The following is a 14,094-nucleotide window of genomic DNA, read 5'->3' on the forward strand; positions in this document are numbered from 1 at the left end:
CTTTGGGGTCTGTATTCAACATATATATAAAAAAAAAAAAAAAAAAAAAAAAAAGTAAAACAAAAATCATACAAATCTGGAGAAATATAATTAAGAAAAGGGTAAAAGTTCTTCCCTTAATGAATCACACAACAGCCGCGATAAGAGGATGAACTCGTGACTTGGCAGCAGAACATGGAAGCTGCAAATCTCGAAACTTGTCAAGTGCGGAGAGCCGTCCGGGCTATGGGCCGGTTACATAACACTACGGATGGGGTTATCACAGGCAAATCACGTTAGTCTACGGTCTAACGGCTCTCTATGGCCAAGACTGGGAAAGCAGGACCATTGTTATCTCCCCTGATGGGTTATATAAAGGCCACCCCGATAACCATGAGCTATAGGGGGTCTTTAGTATCACACTATATCCATAATGATGTATCAGGGGATTAGCAATGTATAGCAGCTAGAATGATGGGATTCTATAAGTTGTAATATATACATATTGATGCCCATGGTGCCAGTTTGCAGCCCGAGAGCATCATACATCATGTGGTTAATACATTATCGGGCTCCTGCACCACTCAAAGTTTACACATCAAAAGTAAAGTATTCCTCATCTTCCATGGACGCACATCAAGCCACTATATGAAATTAAACATCCAAATGGACCCATAATAACTCCAGCTTTAATCTGCAATGCGTTCTGTTCACTTGATAGTCGTGAACTACAGTGCCTCTTGTGGAAGGAAGTGGTATTGCAATGTCACAAGAGTATTACAGGATGATTTAAAGTGACTCTATACCCACAATCTGTCACCGCACAAACCACTTGTACCTTCAGATAGCTACTTTTAATCCAAGATCTGTCCTGGGGTCCGTTCGGCAGGTGATGCAGTTATTGTCCTAAAAAACAACTTTTAAACTTGCAGCCCTGTGCCAAACGGCCGTGGCCTAGAGCATCTGTGCCCTAACTTTGCACCACCCCTCCTTCTTCATAATTAGGAAGGATTGTTGGCAGGATTATTCCTATTCCTCTGTGGTGAACACTGCACAGGTGCAGTATTCACACAGCTGATGAATAGGAGACAATCTGCCTGGGGCATTCCTAAAGATGAGGAGGGTGGGAGGAGGGACAGAGAGGTTGTGCCAGCCTAATGCACACTCTAGGCCACGCCAGTTTGACACAGGGCTGCAAGTTTAAAAGTTGTTTTTTAGGACAATAACTGCATCACCTGCCGAACGGACCCCAGGAAAGATCTTGGATTAAAAGCAGCTATCTGAAGGTTTGGGGTGGGCAGATTGTGGGTACAGAGTCGCTTTTTTTCAAATGTCAGAGGTTTGTATTGGTGGGAGTCTGGGTGCCCATCTCTTTAAGGGGCAGAGGGTTTAGCAGTGCAAGCTCTGCCCGCCCATCTCTGCTATCATTGCTAAAGTAGCAGTCGATGGAATTATAATGGAGTCTATGAGACTTCCTGCAATCGGGTCTACTGGAAGCTCCATAGGCTTCCATTATAATTCGCTTCTGTCTCTTCCTTCTAGCAATCGGCAAGAGTCTCAGCCCCCGACAGATACAAACGTCTCATGTGTGTATAACATGTCAGAAATTGGTTGAAATTTTAGGTACACTTTAAAATGATAATGCAGGATTAAAAAAAAAAAAAAACAAGCACCACATCTGGTTGTATTTGGTATTACAAGTCAACTCCAATGGAATTAAGCTGCAATACCATACACAAACTGAGGACAAGAATGTTGTTGTTTTTGACAGAAAGCAGCAAAGCTTTTCGAATCTTGGCTAACCCCTTTAATTCTTCTGCAAAGACGTTGCCTCCTACTATCACACAGGATTTGCGTTGCAATCTATGTGAAATTGTTTGCAATAAGTTGAATATTTTAATATAATTCAGTAGAGGAGGAGTACTGCATGCAGGTAGGGATTTGCATATAAGCAGGCTGCAAACCATTGACTTTACTCTGTGAACCCCCCCCCCCACATAAGTAGTATGTTTTTTTTTAGCATTGAAGCAAAAGTTTAGCTAGTGAACCCCTAAAAAGTTCATGGTAACATTTTATTTCCATCCCTCAGTGCATTACAGTACATTATATCTACAAATGCTGGATTCTGGAATATCTACAACATGACGCATCCCGCCAGGTTCGCCACTTGGTTGTTGGTGAAGGTTCCAGCCCAACACCAGATGCGAGTCAATGCCAGACGAGGCAAAAGTCAGAAGGAAAGTTACAGGTAACCCGTCTGTGTGAATATATCAAAGCTGCAGAACAATCCCGCCACCTTCCAGATCAATACAATGTTCTCCCGAAATCTAATGGTGGAAAGTTATTTAGCTGCAGCAACACAAATAGTCCGGAAACCTAATTCATTCCTTATGTTTCAGCATCTCGGCTCTTGGCAGATGCTGATAACACTATGATAGATTAAAAAGCAATGTTCTGTTCTGAGCCGAGTGAGTGCAAGAAACTATATTTACTTCTCAGAACGCGGCTCTTGCTTGCTAGATGAAGCCAATAGCAGCGCATGTGGAGGAGACGGACGAGACATTAGAAGGCATGTACTGACGCCCAGAGGGGGACCAGACCTCCACATTATGGGACCGTCTCCGATAAAATAAATACTAATGTATAGGAATTAGTAGAAGTCCTCCAGCTCCGAGATTTCACCCACAATGTTATTATCAGCGTATCGATTCTGCAGACAGGATTTGATTCCTCTGGTTTTCTGTTTCCAGTAATGGGCGTCCTGGAGAAATCTCTGCCATCGTGTAAATGGGGACGGCTCCAGTATTCTCCATTCAGGAGGGAAACGCCGTGAGGAGATCTCAAAAGTTTCTAGGGGAAAACATAAAGAGAAAGGGTGATAGTGTAAGAAAGAAAGAAAAAAGTGATAGTGTGTGTGTGAGAGGGAGGGAGTGTATGAGAGAGTGGCAGTGTGTATAAGAGACAGTATAAAAGAGAGATAGAGTGTATATGAGAGAGACAGAGAGAGAAAGAAAGTGTGTATGAGAGAAAGAGATATTGGGTACAAGAGAGAGCAAGAGAGAGAGTGAGTTATAGTGTGTATGAGAGAGAGGGAGAAAGAGAGAGAGAGAGAGAGAGAAAGAAAGAAAGAAAGAAAGAAAGAAAGAGAGAAAGAAAAAGAAAGAGAAAGAGAGAAAGAAAGAGAAAGAAAGAGAAAGAAAGAGAAAGAAAGAGAGAAAGAAAGAGAGAAAGAAAGAGAGAAAGAAAGAAAGAAAGAAAGAAAGAAAGAAAGGGAGAAAAAAAGAGAAAGAAAAAGAAAAAGAGGAGAGAGAAAGAAAGAAAGAAAAAAAAAGAGAAAGAAAAAAAGAGAAAGAAAGAAAGAGAAAAAGAGAGAAAGAAAAGAGAGAAAAGAGAGAAAAGAGAAAGAAAGAGAAAGAAAGAAAGAAAGAAAGAAAGAAAGAAAGAAAGAAAGAAAGAAAGAAAGAAAGAAAGAAAGAAAGAAAGAAAGAAAAAGAGAAAAAAAGAGAGCGCGAGAGAGAGAAAGAAAAAGACAGAAAATGATAGTGCATGTGAGAGAAAAAGAGAGAGATGGTGTATGAGAGAGATGAAAGAAGAATGAGAGAAAGTTTGAACTAAAGATAGAAAGAGAGAGGGATTGAATGATAGAGAAGATAAGACAGTAGAAGGCCTTTTACACAAGGTGATCATAGGCCAGGAGCATTGCAAGACACAACAAAAGTGACAGCGATCAACTGAGGGTGGGAAAAGGCCTGATCCTCGGCTGATCGTGTCTTTATAGCAGGCTTTAAAACTTTATGGGCTACATGTTTTCTGTGTAAACAGGGTTATGTGCGTTCAATAACGACAAAGGCAAACTGAGAGCATGAATATGCCTCTATCTGTGCTGTCAGTTTCCAGATCACACAGCAGTGCATACACACACCTATGGGAGAGCCGGAGAAGAGGATGCCAGATCACGGCAGTTGTGCACTAGGTATGTATGTGCTGCTGTTTGATATGGAAACTGACAGCACGGATATCTATATTTGTGCTGTCAGTTTTCGTAGCTGTGCAAATGATACATGGATTGTTCCTGCAGCCCAGCTGCTTGATTTGTTGTGCGGTGTATAGGCACTGGAAACAAGTGCCGATCTTGGTGGTCGGAGCTCATTTGCGGCTGCCAGCTGCCTGACAAGTGTGTTAATGTAAAAGGACCCAGAGAGAGTGAAAAAGAATGGGTGGTAGAAAAAAAAAAGATCAGTGCGCGACCTAGCTCCGCTGGATCCGGATCACCGCATGGTCTCTCCCTGGTTCTATTGTCCGGCTCTCATTAACGCCGACTCCATTCGGACCTCAGCCGCCCCGGACCTCTTATTACCAAAGAGCAGACCTTCACTACTCCGCTACCTGCATACTGTATACAACTTACACAGACCCCTGATAAAGGTGTCACCACCGAAACGTCGGAATTTATGTCTGTGACTACACTAAATGCCAAAATAAAATTGTGCACAAGAGCACTTGCATCAAATATCACAAGCATTTCTTCTATGATCATTGTCTACTCAGTGGATAATAAGAGATAAAAAGAGATAGTAAAAAAAGAGAGAGACAGGAGGATAACAAGAATGAAAGAGAGAGAGAGAGAGCAATGAAGAGAGTGATAGACAGAAATTCAGAGGGTGTGAATAGAAGGGAAACGAGAGAAGGGAAGAAAGACAGAGAAATACAATGCAAACATTTTTTATGTGAAAAACGAAAGAGGGAAAGAGAGAGCAAAAAAAAGAGAGTGAGCAGAAGAGTCAAAGAGAGAGAGTAAATTAGCATGTCAATGTAAGTGGGGGCATAAAAGTTCCTATACACATAGAGAAGTCATCCAAACCTGACAGGACCAGTCAACTATCTAATGTGTATGGGTGGTCTCTGGTCTCTAATAAAGCCCATAATGCTATAGTTATTGGGTAGAAACAACACTGCCTCAGATTAAGTGAGAAGCCAAAACTGAATATCCTTGTCGATCACAGTTTTCGTTATTAAAGGGGAACTATCAGCAAGTTAGAAGAATCTACCTGCTGATATGTCCCTACTGCACAGGAGACACAGAGGAGGAAAGTCTCTTACATATCAGCAGGGACGGATCTAACCTGCTAATAGTTACCCTTTAGGGTGCGTTCACACGTAACGGATCCCCAGTGAGATCTGCTGTGGATCCCTGACCAGTACACCCTTTGGGCAAACAAACTTGCAGCAGGTTGGACATCCCGCTGAGAGTTTGTCAGCAGCCCGCCCCATTAACCCCCGCCGGAGCGCATACTTCACCTGGTTCCCGGCTCCGGCTTGCTTCGGGGCTGTGGCGGGGCCAAGAACCGCAGGAGTAGGGACCTGGTGATGAATATGCTCCGGCGGCGGAGGGTTAACTGGCCGGACTGCTGACAAACTCACAGTGGGATGTCCATCCTGCTGCGAGCTTGTCTGCCCTTAGGGTGTACTGGGCAGGGATCCGCAGCGGATCTTGCTGCGAATTCACAACAAGAAATCTGCTGCGGATCAGTTACGTGTGAACGCACCCTCAATCAGCAAAAAGCGCAAAAAAAAAAAGAAAAAAAAAAAAAAGTTTCCCCTCTAACATTCAACTTACAATGTATTATGGGTACGACTGGGATTCTCTGAAGGTCTCATTATTGATGGCCAAGTGGATGAGCCGAGCCCCGTAGTAGTCGATGATATAACTAGATCCGTCAGAAGGGCCAACGATCTGCGAGAAGAAAGCAGATAAACAGAACAAAGGAAAAATTTATTGTGATTTTGGAGAAAACGTTAATTTTAAGCATAACCGAACTGATACATCTATACAGTACCAGTAACTAAGCACATACATATCCCATCCTGATACTCAGTTATATCAGGCTCTAGTCCAGTGTTCCCCAACTAGTGGCTCTCCACCCAGATGCAAAACTACAACTCCCATCCGAGCCCGGCAGCTACATGTCACTAGGGCATGGTGAGAGTTGTAGTTTTTCACCAGCTACAGAGCCACATGTTGGGGGACACTAAAGAACTGAATATATAAAGATTATTAACATAAATCTGAAAAATTCCTTTAAATTTCACCAATGTGGTTTCTTTGTTTATCCTTGTGAGCTTGACATCCTGTGCCGTCGCCACACAGGTCAATGCCCGTCTCTCCGAGCAGACGCGACGATCAGGAATTACACCATGTAAACATCTGCACGTTCTGACATCGGAATGTGTGTTGCAAAACGTTGACATGATGAATACAAGCAGAGATCCAGCTGCAGGAAATAACTTAGGGTCTGTATAATGGATTGGGACTGATCAGGGTAAGAACTGGATACTATAGGGTCATCCACTCCACCTTCTAGATCCGGGATTGGGAACCTTCGGCACTCCAGCTGTCCAGGCATGATGGGAATTGTAGTTTTACAACAGCTGGAGGGCCGCAGGTTCCCCATCCCTGTTCTAGATCACTGTTCCTCCCTGACATACCAGGCCACATAAAAGGACACTAAAGTGTTAGATGAAGCATAACCAAAAAATTGCTTTGCAGTTCATCGCTGTAAAATCCGGTATAAAGCAATTTTCTTGTTGTTTTTGGGAGCAATTAGCAACTTTTAACCCAGCAAATAAAGGGTAGTATTACAAGATGACCATCAGGATGAGCGATCCGCCTCCTGGTGCTGTGACTGTGATTAAAGGGGTTATCCAGTGCTACAAAAACATGGCCACTTGTGCACCACTCTTGTCTCCAGATTGGGTGGGGTCTGAAGTTCGGTTCCGAGCTTAATTGCAAACCACACCTGTACTGGAGACAAGAGTGGGACAAAAGTGGCCATGTTTTTGTAGCGTTGCATAACCCCTTTAACACCAAATAAGACAAAGTCCCCCCTAGACACCCCCCCTCCCCCAAGCCCTCCTTTTAGGGCTGTATTAAAAGGCCTGAGCCACTTAGAAAATAAGTGCCAGTCATATTGATCAGCGCTTTTTACATGGCCGGAGAAGCAGAAACGATAGCTAGACTGACTGTATGGCCCACTGCTTCAATCAGCTGTCAGTTGAACATCTGCTATTACACAGGAAGATGTGGAGCTGACAGCTGAAGACTTTAAAAGGAGTATTCTGATTTTTTTCTCTTTCACATCAACTAGTTTCAGAAAGTTATATAGGTTTGCAATTTACTTCTATTTTAAAAATCTCAAGTCTTCCAGTACTTATCAGCTGCTGTATGCCCTGCAGGAAGTGGTGTATTCTTTCCAGTCTGACACAGTGCTCTCTGCTGCCACCTTTGTCCGTGACAGGAACTATGTAGAGCAGGATAGGTTTTCTATAGGGATTTGCTACTGCTCTAGACAGTTCCTGATATGGACAGAGGTGGCAGCAGAGAGCACTGTGTCAGACTGCAAATATTACACCACTTCCTGCAGGACATACAGCAGCTGATAAGTACGGGAAGACTGGAGATTTTTTAAGTAGAAGTAAGTTACAAATCTGTATAACGTTCTGAAACCAGTTGAAGTGAAAAAAAATAAATAAATTAGAGTACCCTTTAAAACTCTACAGCTGTCAGCTCCACATCTTTCTGGAGTACCCCTTTAAGCATGTCAGAATTAAGCACTCTGCTCTTTCCTATTATCCAGGGCAATATTGGCCTGTTTTAAATGATAATCGGAAGATGTAATATGCCCTTTAGTTAAGCTCTGTCCATAAAGCTTCCCTCTAACCATGAAAACACCAACCAAAAGGAAGAAAATCATGCCATACAATTTTTCCGGGGTGCTTGTCTCGTCTCTGCACACTCTCTTAACCTAGTCAGGAAATGTTGTAGATGTACTGCCCCTTCAATTACCAGTATTTATGCTGGGCTACATAGCAAGCGATGACACAGGATCCAGACACTGCCTATGACCAAGCCACTACACCAGTCACCAACTATAATGTGGCAGAACAGTAACCCCTCCTTTACTGTAAGCTTGGTTCTCTTTCTGCTACAGTGTACCCTTTAAGGATCTCCAAGGTTGAACTCACCTGCATGGAGATGAGGATAAAGTCAATGAGACTGCCGATCCCGCAGAAGCCAACAGTGCAGAACTTCAACATCCCTGCGAAGAAGACAAACCTGCTTACAATGGCCACCTTCAGATCACACAGTTATATTTTAAGAAATATTCTGGACAATAAAAATTATATATATATATATATATATATATATATATATATATATATATATATATATATATAAATTTTCTTTACATTTCTTATTACTATTTTTTTTATTTCAATCTTAAAAACTATAACTTTGCAATATAACTTTATTAAAGAAAATGTCATTTATTTATTTATTTTAACATCGCAACACAACCCCTCTGCTGCCATCAGTGGCTGTCTTGGGAACTGCAGGGCTGCACAAGCCCTGGTCTCTGCACAGTTACATATCACTATGGCTGCTGCATGCAGATACTGAGCCTCCCCTGATGTCTGCAAGCAGAATCCCTAGCAATATGTAACTGTGCCAGGACCAGGGCAATCATGTTGTTTACTCTTTGGTATAAACATGACTGAGGTGTCTAGCGGGTTAAGCGAGGGTAAAGTGACCAGAATCAGAGTTATCTCAGATCCCGGCCAATGAGGTCAGGCAGTCAGCAGCACAATGGGTGACAACCAGCATCTGACATGTTTGGAGTGGAAGAAACTGCTTGAAGACATTATCCTGAGTCAACATGAAGTTTTCCAGCAATAAATGGAGACCGGCTAAAACGAATGTTTAGTGCCAATTTCCCTTTAAAAACATCTTTTGCTTCTCATATAGACAAGTAGTTAACGCCAGATAGCTGGCACCGAGCTTTAGGATTTGGAAGGTGTTATCGCTGAGTGTTTAATTTAAACCTAAGAGATGGGAAAGGAAAATCACTCTCCTCCTTATATAAGAACATATAATGTCCTGGAACAACCCTATGAGAAATCATGAAGTAGGGGACCAGAGAATATACACAAATCTACACCGCTTATACTCCGCAAGCCCATCCAATAATGAGATCACCTCAATACAGCACATAACTCATCTCTCTGCTGCACTTCTACTAGTGCAAATTATACTTCTGTTATGTAAGTGTTCAGATACTGGACCTGGAGAGACATACAACTAGATACCCTTACTAGGAGCAGTATTATAGTAGTTATATTCCTGTATATAGGAGCAGTATTATAGTAGTTATATTCCTGTATATAGGAGCAGTATTATAGTAGTTATATTCTTGTACATAGGAGCAGTATTATAGTAGTTATATTCCTGTATATAGGAGCAGTATTATAGTAGTTATATTCTTGTATATAGCAGTATTATAGTAGTTATATTCTTGTACATAGGAGCAGTATTATAGTAGTTATATTCCTGTATATAGGAGCAGTATTATAGTAATTATATTCTTGTACATAGGAGCAGTATTATAGTAGTTATATTCTTGTATGTAGGGGGCAGTATTATAGTAGATATATTCTTGTATATAGGAACAGTATTATAGTAGTTATATTCTTGTACATAGGAGGCAGTATTATAGTAGTTATATTCTTGTATATAGGAGCAGTATTATAGTAGTTATACTCTTGTATATAGGGGGCAGTATTATAGTAGATATATTCTTGTATATAGGGGGCAGTATTATAGTAGTTATATTCTTGTATATAGGAGCAGTATTATAGTAGTTATATTCTTGTACATAGGGAGCAGTATTATAGTAGTTATATTCTTGTACATAGGGAGCAGTATTATAGTAGATATATTCTTGTATATAGGAACAGTATTATAGTAGTTATATCCTTGTATATAGGAGCAGTATTATAGTAGTTATATTCTTGTACATAGGGAGCAGTATTATAGTAGTTATATTCTTATGAATATTATTCTCATACTATGTACAAGTGTGATTATGAGAATAGTCACTTACCTAGAGCAGGGTAACCCAGGTAGAATCTGTCAGCTCCTAACCATCCAAGGAACAGTGACAGCGCCACGGACACTTTATAGGAATAACCGTTCCTGCATGTAAAATAATAGTAGTAATAATAATAATAATAATAATAATAATGAGAAAACTTCATGAACACAGAGTTTCTCTCTAATACTTGTGTGCAGCAGCGTCTGTGGACCACACAGGTTCTGGTACTTACACATTGCGGCAGGGGAAGGGTCTGTGGAAGCCGACTTCTGTTCCGGTGAATGTGGTTACATTTCCACGATAGTCTTTACAGGAAATATTTGGTGCAGGATAACATGGAGCTGCAAGAGCAAAACACATATCTTAAAGGGGAACTCCAGAGATTTATTTTGGCTGATAGATTGTTTTACTTTGTAATATAACTTTATTAAAATAAAAGTACTCTAGATCAATAGACAGATATATTTCTATTGAGTTTCAGCAATAAACGGTAACCCGGACCCACGTTCCGAGAAACACGGACAGCATGGGTGAGGAAGCCCTGAAGTGGAGTCTTTCCCCGAAAGACATGATGTATCACTATCATGCAGGAAATGGGTAAAGTGTGCCGACAAGCTGTGTTATTACAGTGCTGCAAAGATTTAAACACTTTCCCTATCACTGATACATGATGCTGCGTGGGGAAAGACTCCACTACAGGGTTTCCCTGTCCGGGTTTCACAGAACATGGGAATAAGCCATTACAGTCCTCATGACGCCACCAGCATCAATGGGCAGTTCATGTGTAAAGGCAGTGCAGACATTATATGTCTGCACTATTACCTTTATTTATTTATTTTTTTTATTTATTTTATTTTTTTTGTGCACTGAACCTGGAGGCACTGCAATACCAGGTCAATGCCTGGAGAGGACAGAGCAAGCTTCTTTTCCATCTCCCTGTTCTAAAAATCCATTTAATATATGATCCCCAGATAGGGTCATATCAGATATTAAACTGATAAGAACAGATACTACACTTGATCTTAGCCAAAAGGCCGAGAAGCGATACACTATTACCTTTATATATTACCTTTTTACAGTGACTACTGTACATAATAAAACATAATCACATGGAAACCATCAGCAAGCTGCAGAATCTCTTATAGTTTTAATGTGGTGTACTGTCAGGCTATGCTAGGAGTTGTGGTTTTACAACAGCTGGAGGCCCACAGTTTGGCCACTACGCTAGGGGGCTAGAATAACATGTCGTAAACCAGGGATGGGGAACCTTCGGCCCTCCAGCTGTTGCAAAACTACAATTTCCACCATGCCTGGACGCACTATTAGGCTCACAGAGGGTTGTAAGAAGTGTTAGGGTGGGTTCACACTGAAGAATCTGTGCGGAAAAGTTCAGCGGATTCCATTGCTTGCCCCCGCTCGTGCGCCCCATCTCTACCTGTGCCATAGACTCTATTCTATGGTCGGAAGAAGTCCGCCATCCCCCCAAAAAAATGACAGCGGAATCCACCTGTGCATAGAATGGAGTCTATGGCAAGGGCGGAGCTGTGTGCGGCCGCGAGTGGGGGGCGAGAGATGGAATCCGCGAGATGTTTGTGAAATCATCGGTCGCCTCCGCGTCCCCTATTCCACGTAGCGATGTGCAGGTGGCGACTGATGATTTTAGGTTTGAACCTAAATGAACGATCAGCTGATGACACGATCATCGGCTGATCGTTCTCTCTATTCCATGGAGCGATAATCGGCCAAATCGAACGATCATCGCTCCGTGGAATAGGCCCCTTAGGCTCACAGAGGATTGTTTGAAGTGTCAGGTGAGGGATGGGGAACCTCCGGCCCTCCAGCTGTTGCAAAACTACAATTCCCATCATGCCTGGACAGCCGAAGCTTCCATAAAAGGTCAGTTTGGGGGTTGTAGTTTTGAAACAGCTGGAAGCTCACAAGTTGGAGATTACTGTTCTAGGGTGCTGTAGGCTGTCAGGGCATGCTGGGTGTTGTAGTTGTGCACCCAGTTGGGGATCATTCACGTGAACAAAGACACTCACCATCTGCCGTAAAGTTGGTGCATCCGACCGGCTCCTGTGTTGCTGGGTTGATCTCGGGATCCATACACACATATGTTCACGGACTAAGGAAAAGAAGCGGCTCATATTTCTTACCCATAATGCAAAGTTCTGAAAAATGCAAAGTAGCAATAATAAACCACAGACTGCATGAGGCTGGTTCTGGTTTATTCACCACATGGAGGAAACAGTCAGCAAGCTTACTGACTATACATATGTCTATACAGAACATAACAGTGATGGTCATATATCACATGGAGGAAACAGTCAGCAAGCTTACTGACTATACATATGTCTATACAGAGCAGAGCATATCAGTGATGGTCACATGGAGGAAACAGTCAGCAAGCTAACTGACTATACATAGGTCCATACAGAGCAGAACATATCAGTGATGGTCATATATCACATGGAGGAAACAGTCAGCAAGCTTACTGACTATATATACATCTATACAGAGCAGAATATAACAGTGATGGTCATATATCATACATTATACCCCAAAACAGGATCCCTCAAGCTGTGGCTCTCCAATTGGTGTAAAACTACAACCCCCAGCATGCCCTGGGTTGTAGTTTTGCAATAGCTGATGAGCCTCAACTCACAGCAGGACCATAACCAGCGCTTGCTGTGACTTGTGGTTCCACAACCATCCATGACACCGCCCACAAGTCATACACATAAAGAAGGATATTGTCCCAGCCGCAGCTCGTCACACTTCTGGATCCCGTCATCACCGACAACACCGAGAAAACAGAACCAGAACCCGGACAACAGCGATAACCAGATCCTATACAGCGCCATCTTACGAGGGGCAAGACGAGCCTGGCTGTCAGAGATGGTTCCGCCGGGGTCACGTGACGTAAGCGTACGTGACGTCTCCCGGGCGCCATCTTGTGTGTGGCAAACCAAGAGAAGAATATAGGGAATTTCTGTAAATGCCGCAAAAAAAAGGTACAAATTAGGAAAAATATTTGAGTTACTTATATGTGTTTTTTTTATCTGTCTGGGATTTATCAAAGTTGTTTTATGTTAAATATTTGTTACATGATTTTAAAATATTATATCTGTATTTTATACATCCTTTTTTTAGCAGATATTTTTTTTCTTTACTTAACTTTTTTCGTTTCTCTTTCCTTTTATAATATATTATGTATTTTTTATTTTAGTAGTTTTTTATTTTTCTTTATATTTTATAGCATTTTTTACTGTCTTATTTTTTATCCTATTCATTACCTTTCTACATTCATTTAATTTTTTTTATTTAAACTCTTTTATTACCTTACATTTTTTTCAATAATTTAAAGAAAAATCATATTCCTATTACTTTTATGGGGTTGTTTACATTCTTATTATATCGTTTTATATATATATATATATATATATATATATATATATATATATATATATCATAAAAATCAAAGTCTGTCTGTCTGTCTGTCTGTCTGTCCTCTATAGACTTCCAAACGCCTGAACCGTTTGACCCCAAATTTGGCACACAGATACATTGGGTGCCCAGAAAGGTTATTGCGAAGGTCCCGTCCCCGCCAGATGTACAGGAGGGGAGGGGGAGGGGAAAGAGAGGCGCCCCATAGAGATGAATGGGAAAATCTCCTCACTGCAAACACAGGTGATATAATTAGCTGCAGCAGACACGGCAGTTGGAGCCTTAGCAACCAATAGGATTACTGCTTTCATTGTCACAGGGAGCAATGGTTGCTAGGGAAGCTGCCTCACAACATCCACAGTAATAACTGGTAGAGCCCCTACTCCATCTATACAGTACATGTATATACAGGGCCCCCTACTCCATCTATACAGTACATGTATACAGGACCCCCTACTCCATCTATACAGTACATGTATACAGGACCCCCTACTCCATCTATACAGTACATGTATATACAGGACCCCCTACTGCATCTATACAGTACATGTATATACAGGGCCCCCTACTCCATCTATACAGTACATGTATATACAGGACCCCCTACTGCATCTATACAGTACATGTATATACAGGACCCCCTACTCCATCTATACAGGACATGTATATACAGGACCCCCTACTCCATCTATACAGGACCCCCTACTCCATCTATACAGGACATGTATATACAGGACCC

The 14,094-nt window shown here is 41.7% G+C and overlaps 1 protein-coding gene and 1 non-coding gene across 2 annotated transcripts; both read right to left on the reverse strand.

The window, feature by feature from the left end:
• Nucleotides 1-2,037: 2,037 nt before the first annotated feature.
• Nucleotides 2,038-12,814, reverse strand: TM2D1 (TM2 domain containing 1). Its single transcript, XM_069981341.1, has 7 exons — nucleotides 12,659-12,814; nucleotides 11,951-12,020; nucleotides 10,141-10,249; nucleotides 9,918-10,009; nucleotides 8,002-8,075; nucleotides 5,597-5,713; nucleotides 2,038-2,829 (listed from the first exon to the last, which is right to left on the reverse strand). The coding sequence occupies exons 1-6, from the start codon at nucleotides 12,770-12,772 to the stop codon at nucleotides 5,603-5,605; spliced, it is 570 nt and encodes a 189-aa protein (XP_069837442.1). The 5' UTR covers nucleotides 12,773-12,814; the 3' UTR covers nucleotides 2,038-2,829; nucleotides 5,597-5,602.
• On the reverse strand, nucleotides 10,765-10,954 carry LOC138800135 (U2 spliceosomal RNA). Its single transcript, XR_011364341.1, has one exon. It is a non-coding gene; the product is annotated as a U2 spliceosomal RNA (small nuclear RNA).
• Nucleotides 12,815-14,094: the final 1,280 nt, after the last annotated feature.

This window comes from Dendropsophus ebraccatus, chromosome 8, assembly GCF_027789765.1.
Source record: "Dendropsophus ebraccatus isolate aDenEbr1 chromosome 8, aDenEbr1.pat, whole genome shotgun sequence".
Taxonomy (NCBI): Eukaryota; Metazoa; Chordata; class Amphibia; order Anura; family Hylidae; genus Dendropsophus; species Dendropsophus ebraccatus.

Excerpts from the sequence above, each read along its gene's own strand:
- TM2D1 (XM_069981341.1), bottom strand. The coding sequence starts at position 12,772 with ATGGCGCTGTATAGGATCTGGTTATCGCTGTTGTCCGGGTTCTGGTTC. Across the intron at positions 10,250-11,950 it reads CACCAACTTTACGGCAGATG|CTCCATGTTATCCTGCACCA; the intron begins GTGAGTGTCTTT and ends TTGCTCTTGCAG. Across the intron at positions 5,714-8,001 it reads TTATCCTCATCTCCATGCAG|ATCGTTGGCCCTTCTGACGG; the intron begins GTGAGTTCAACC and ends TTCTTCTCGCAG.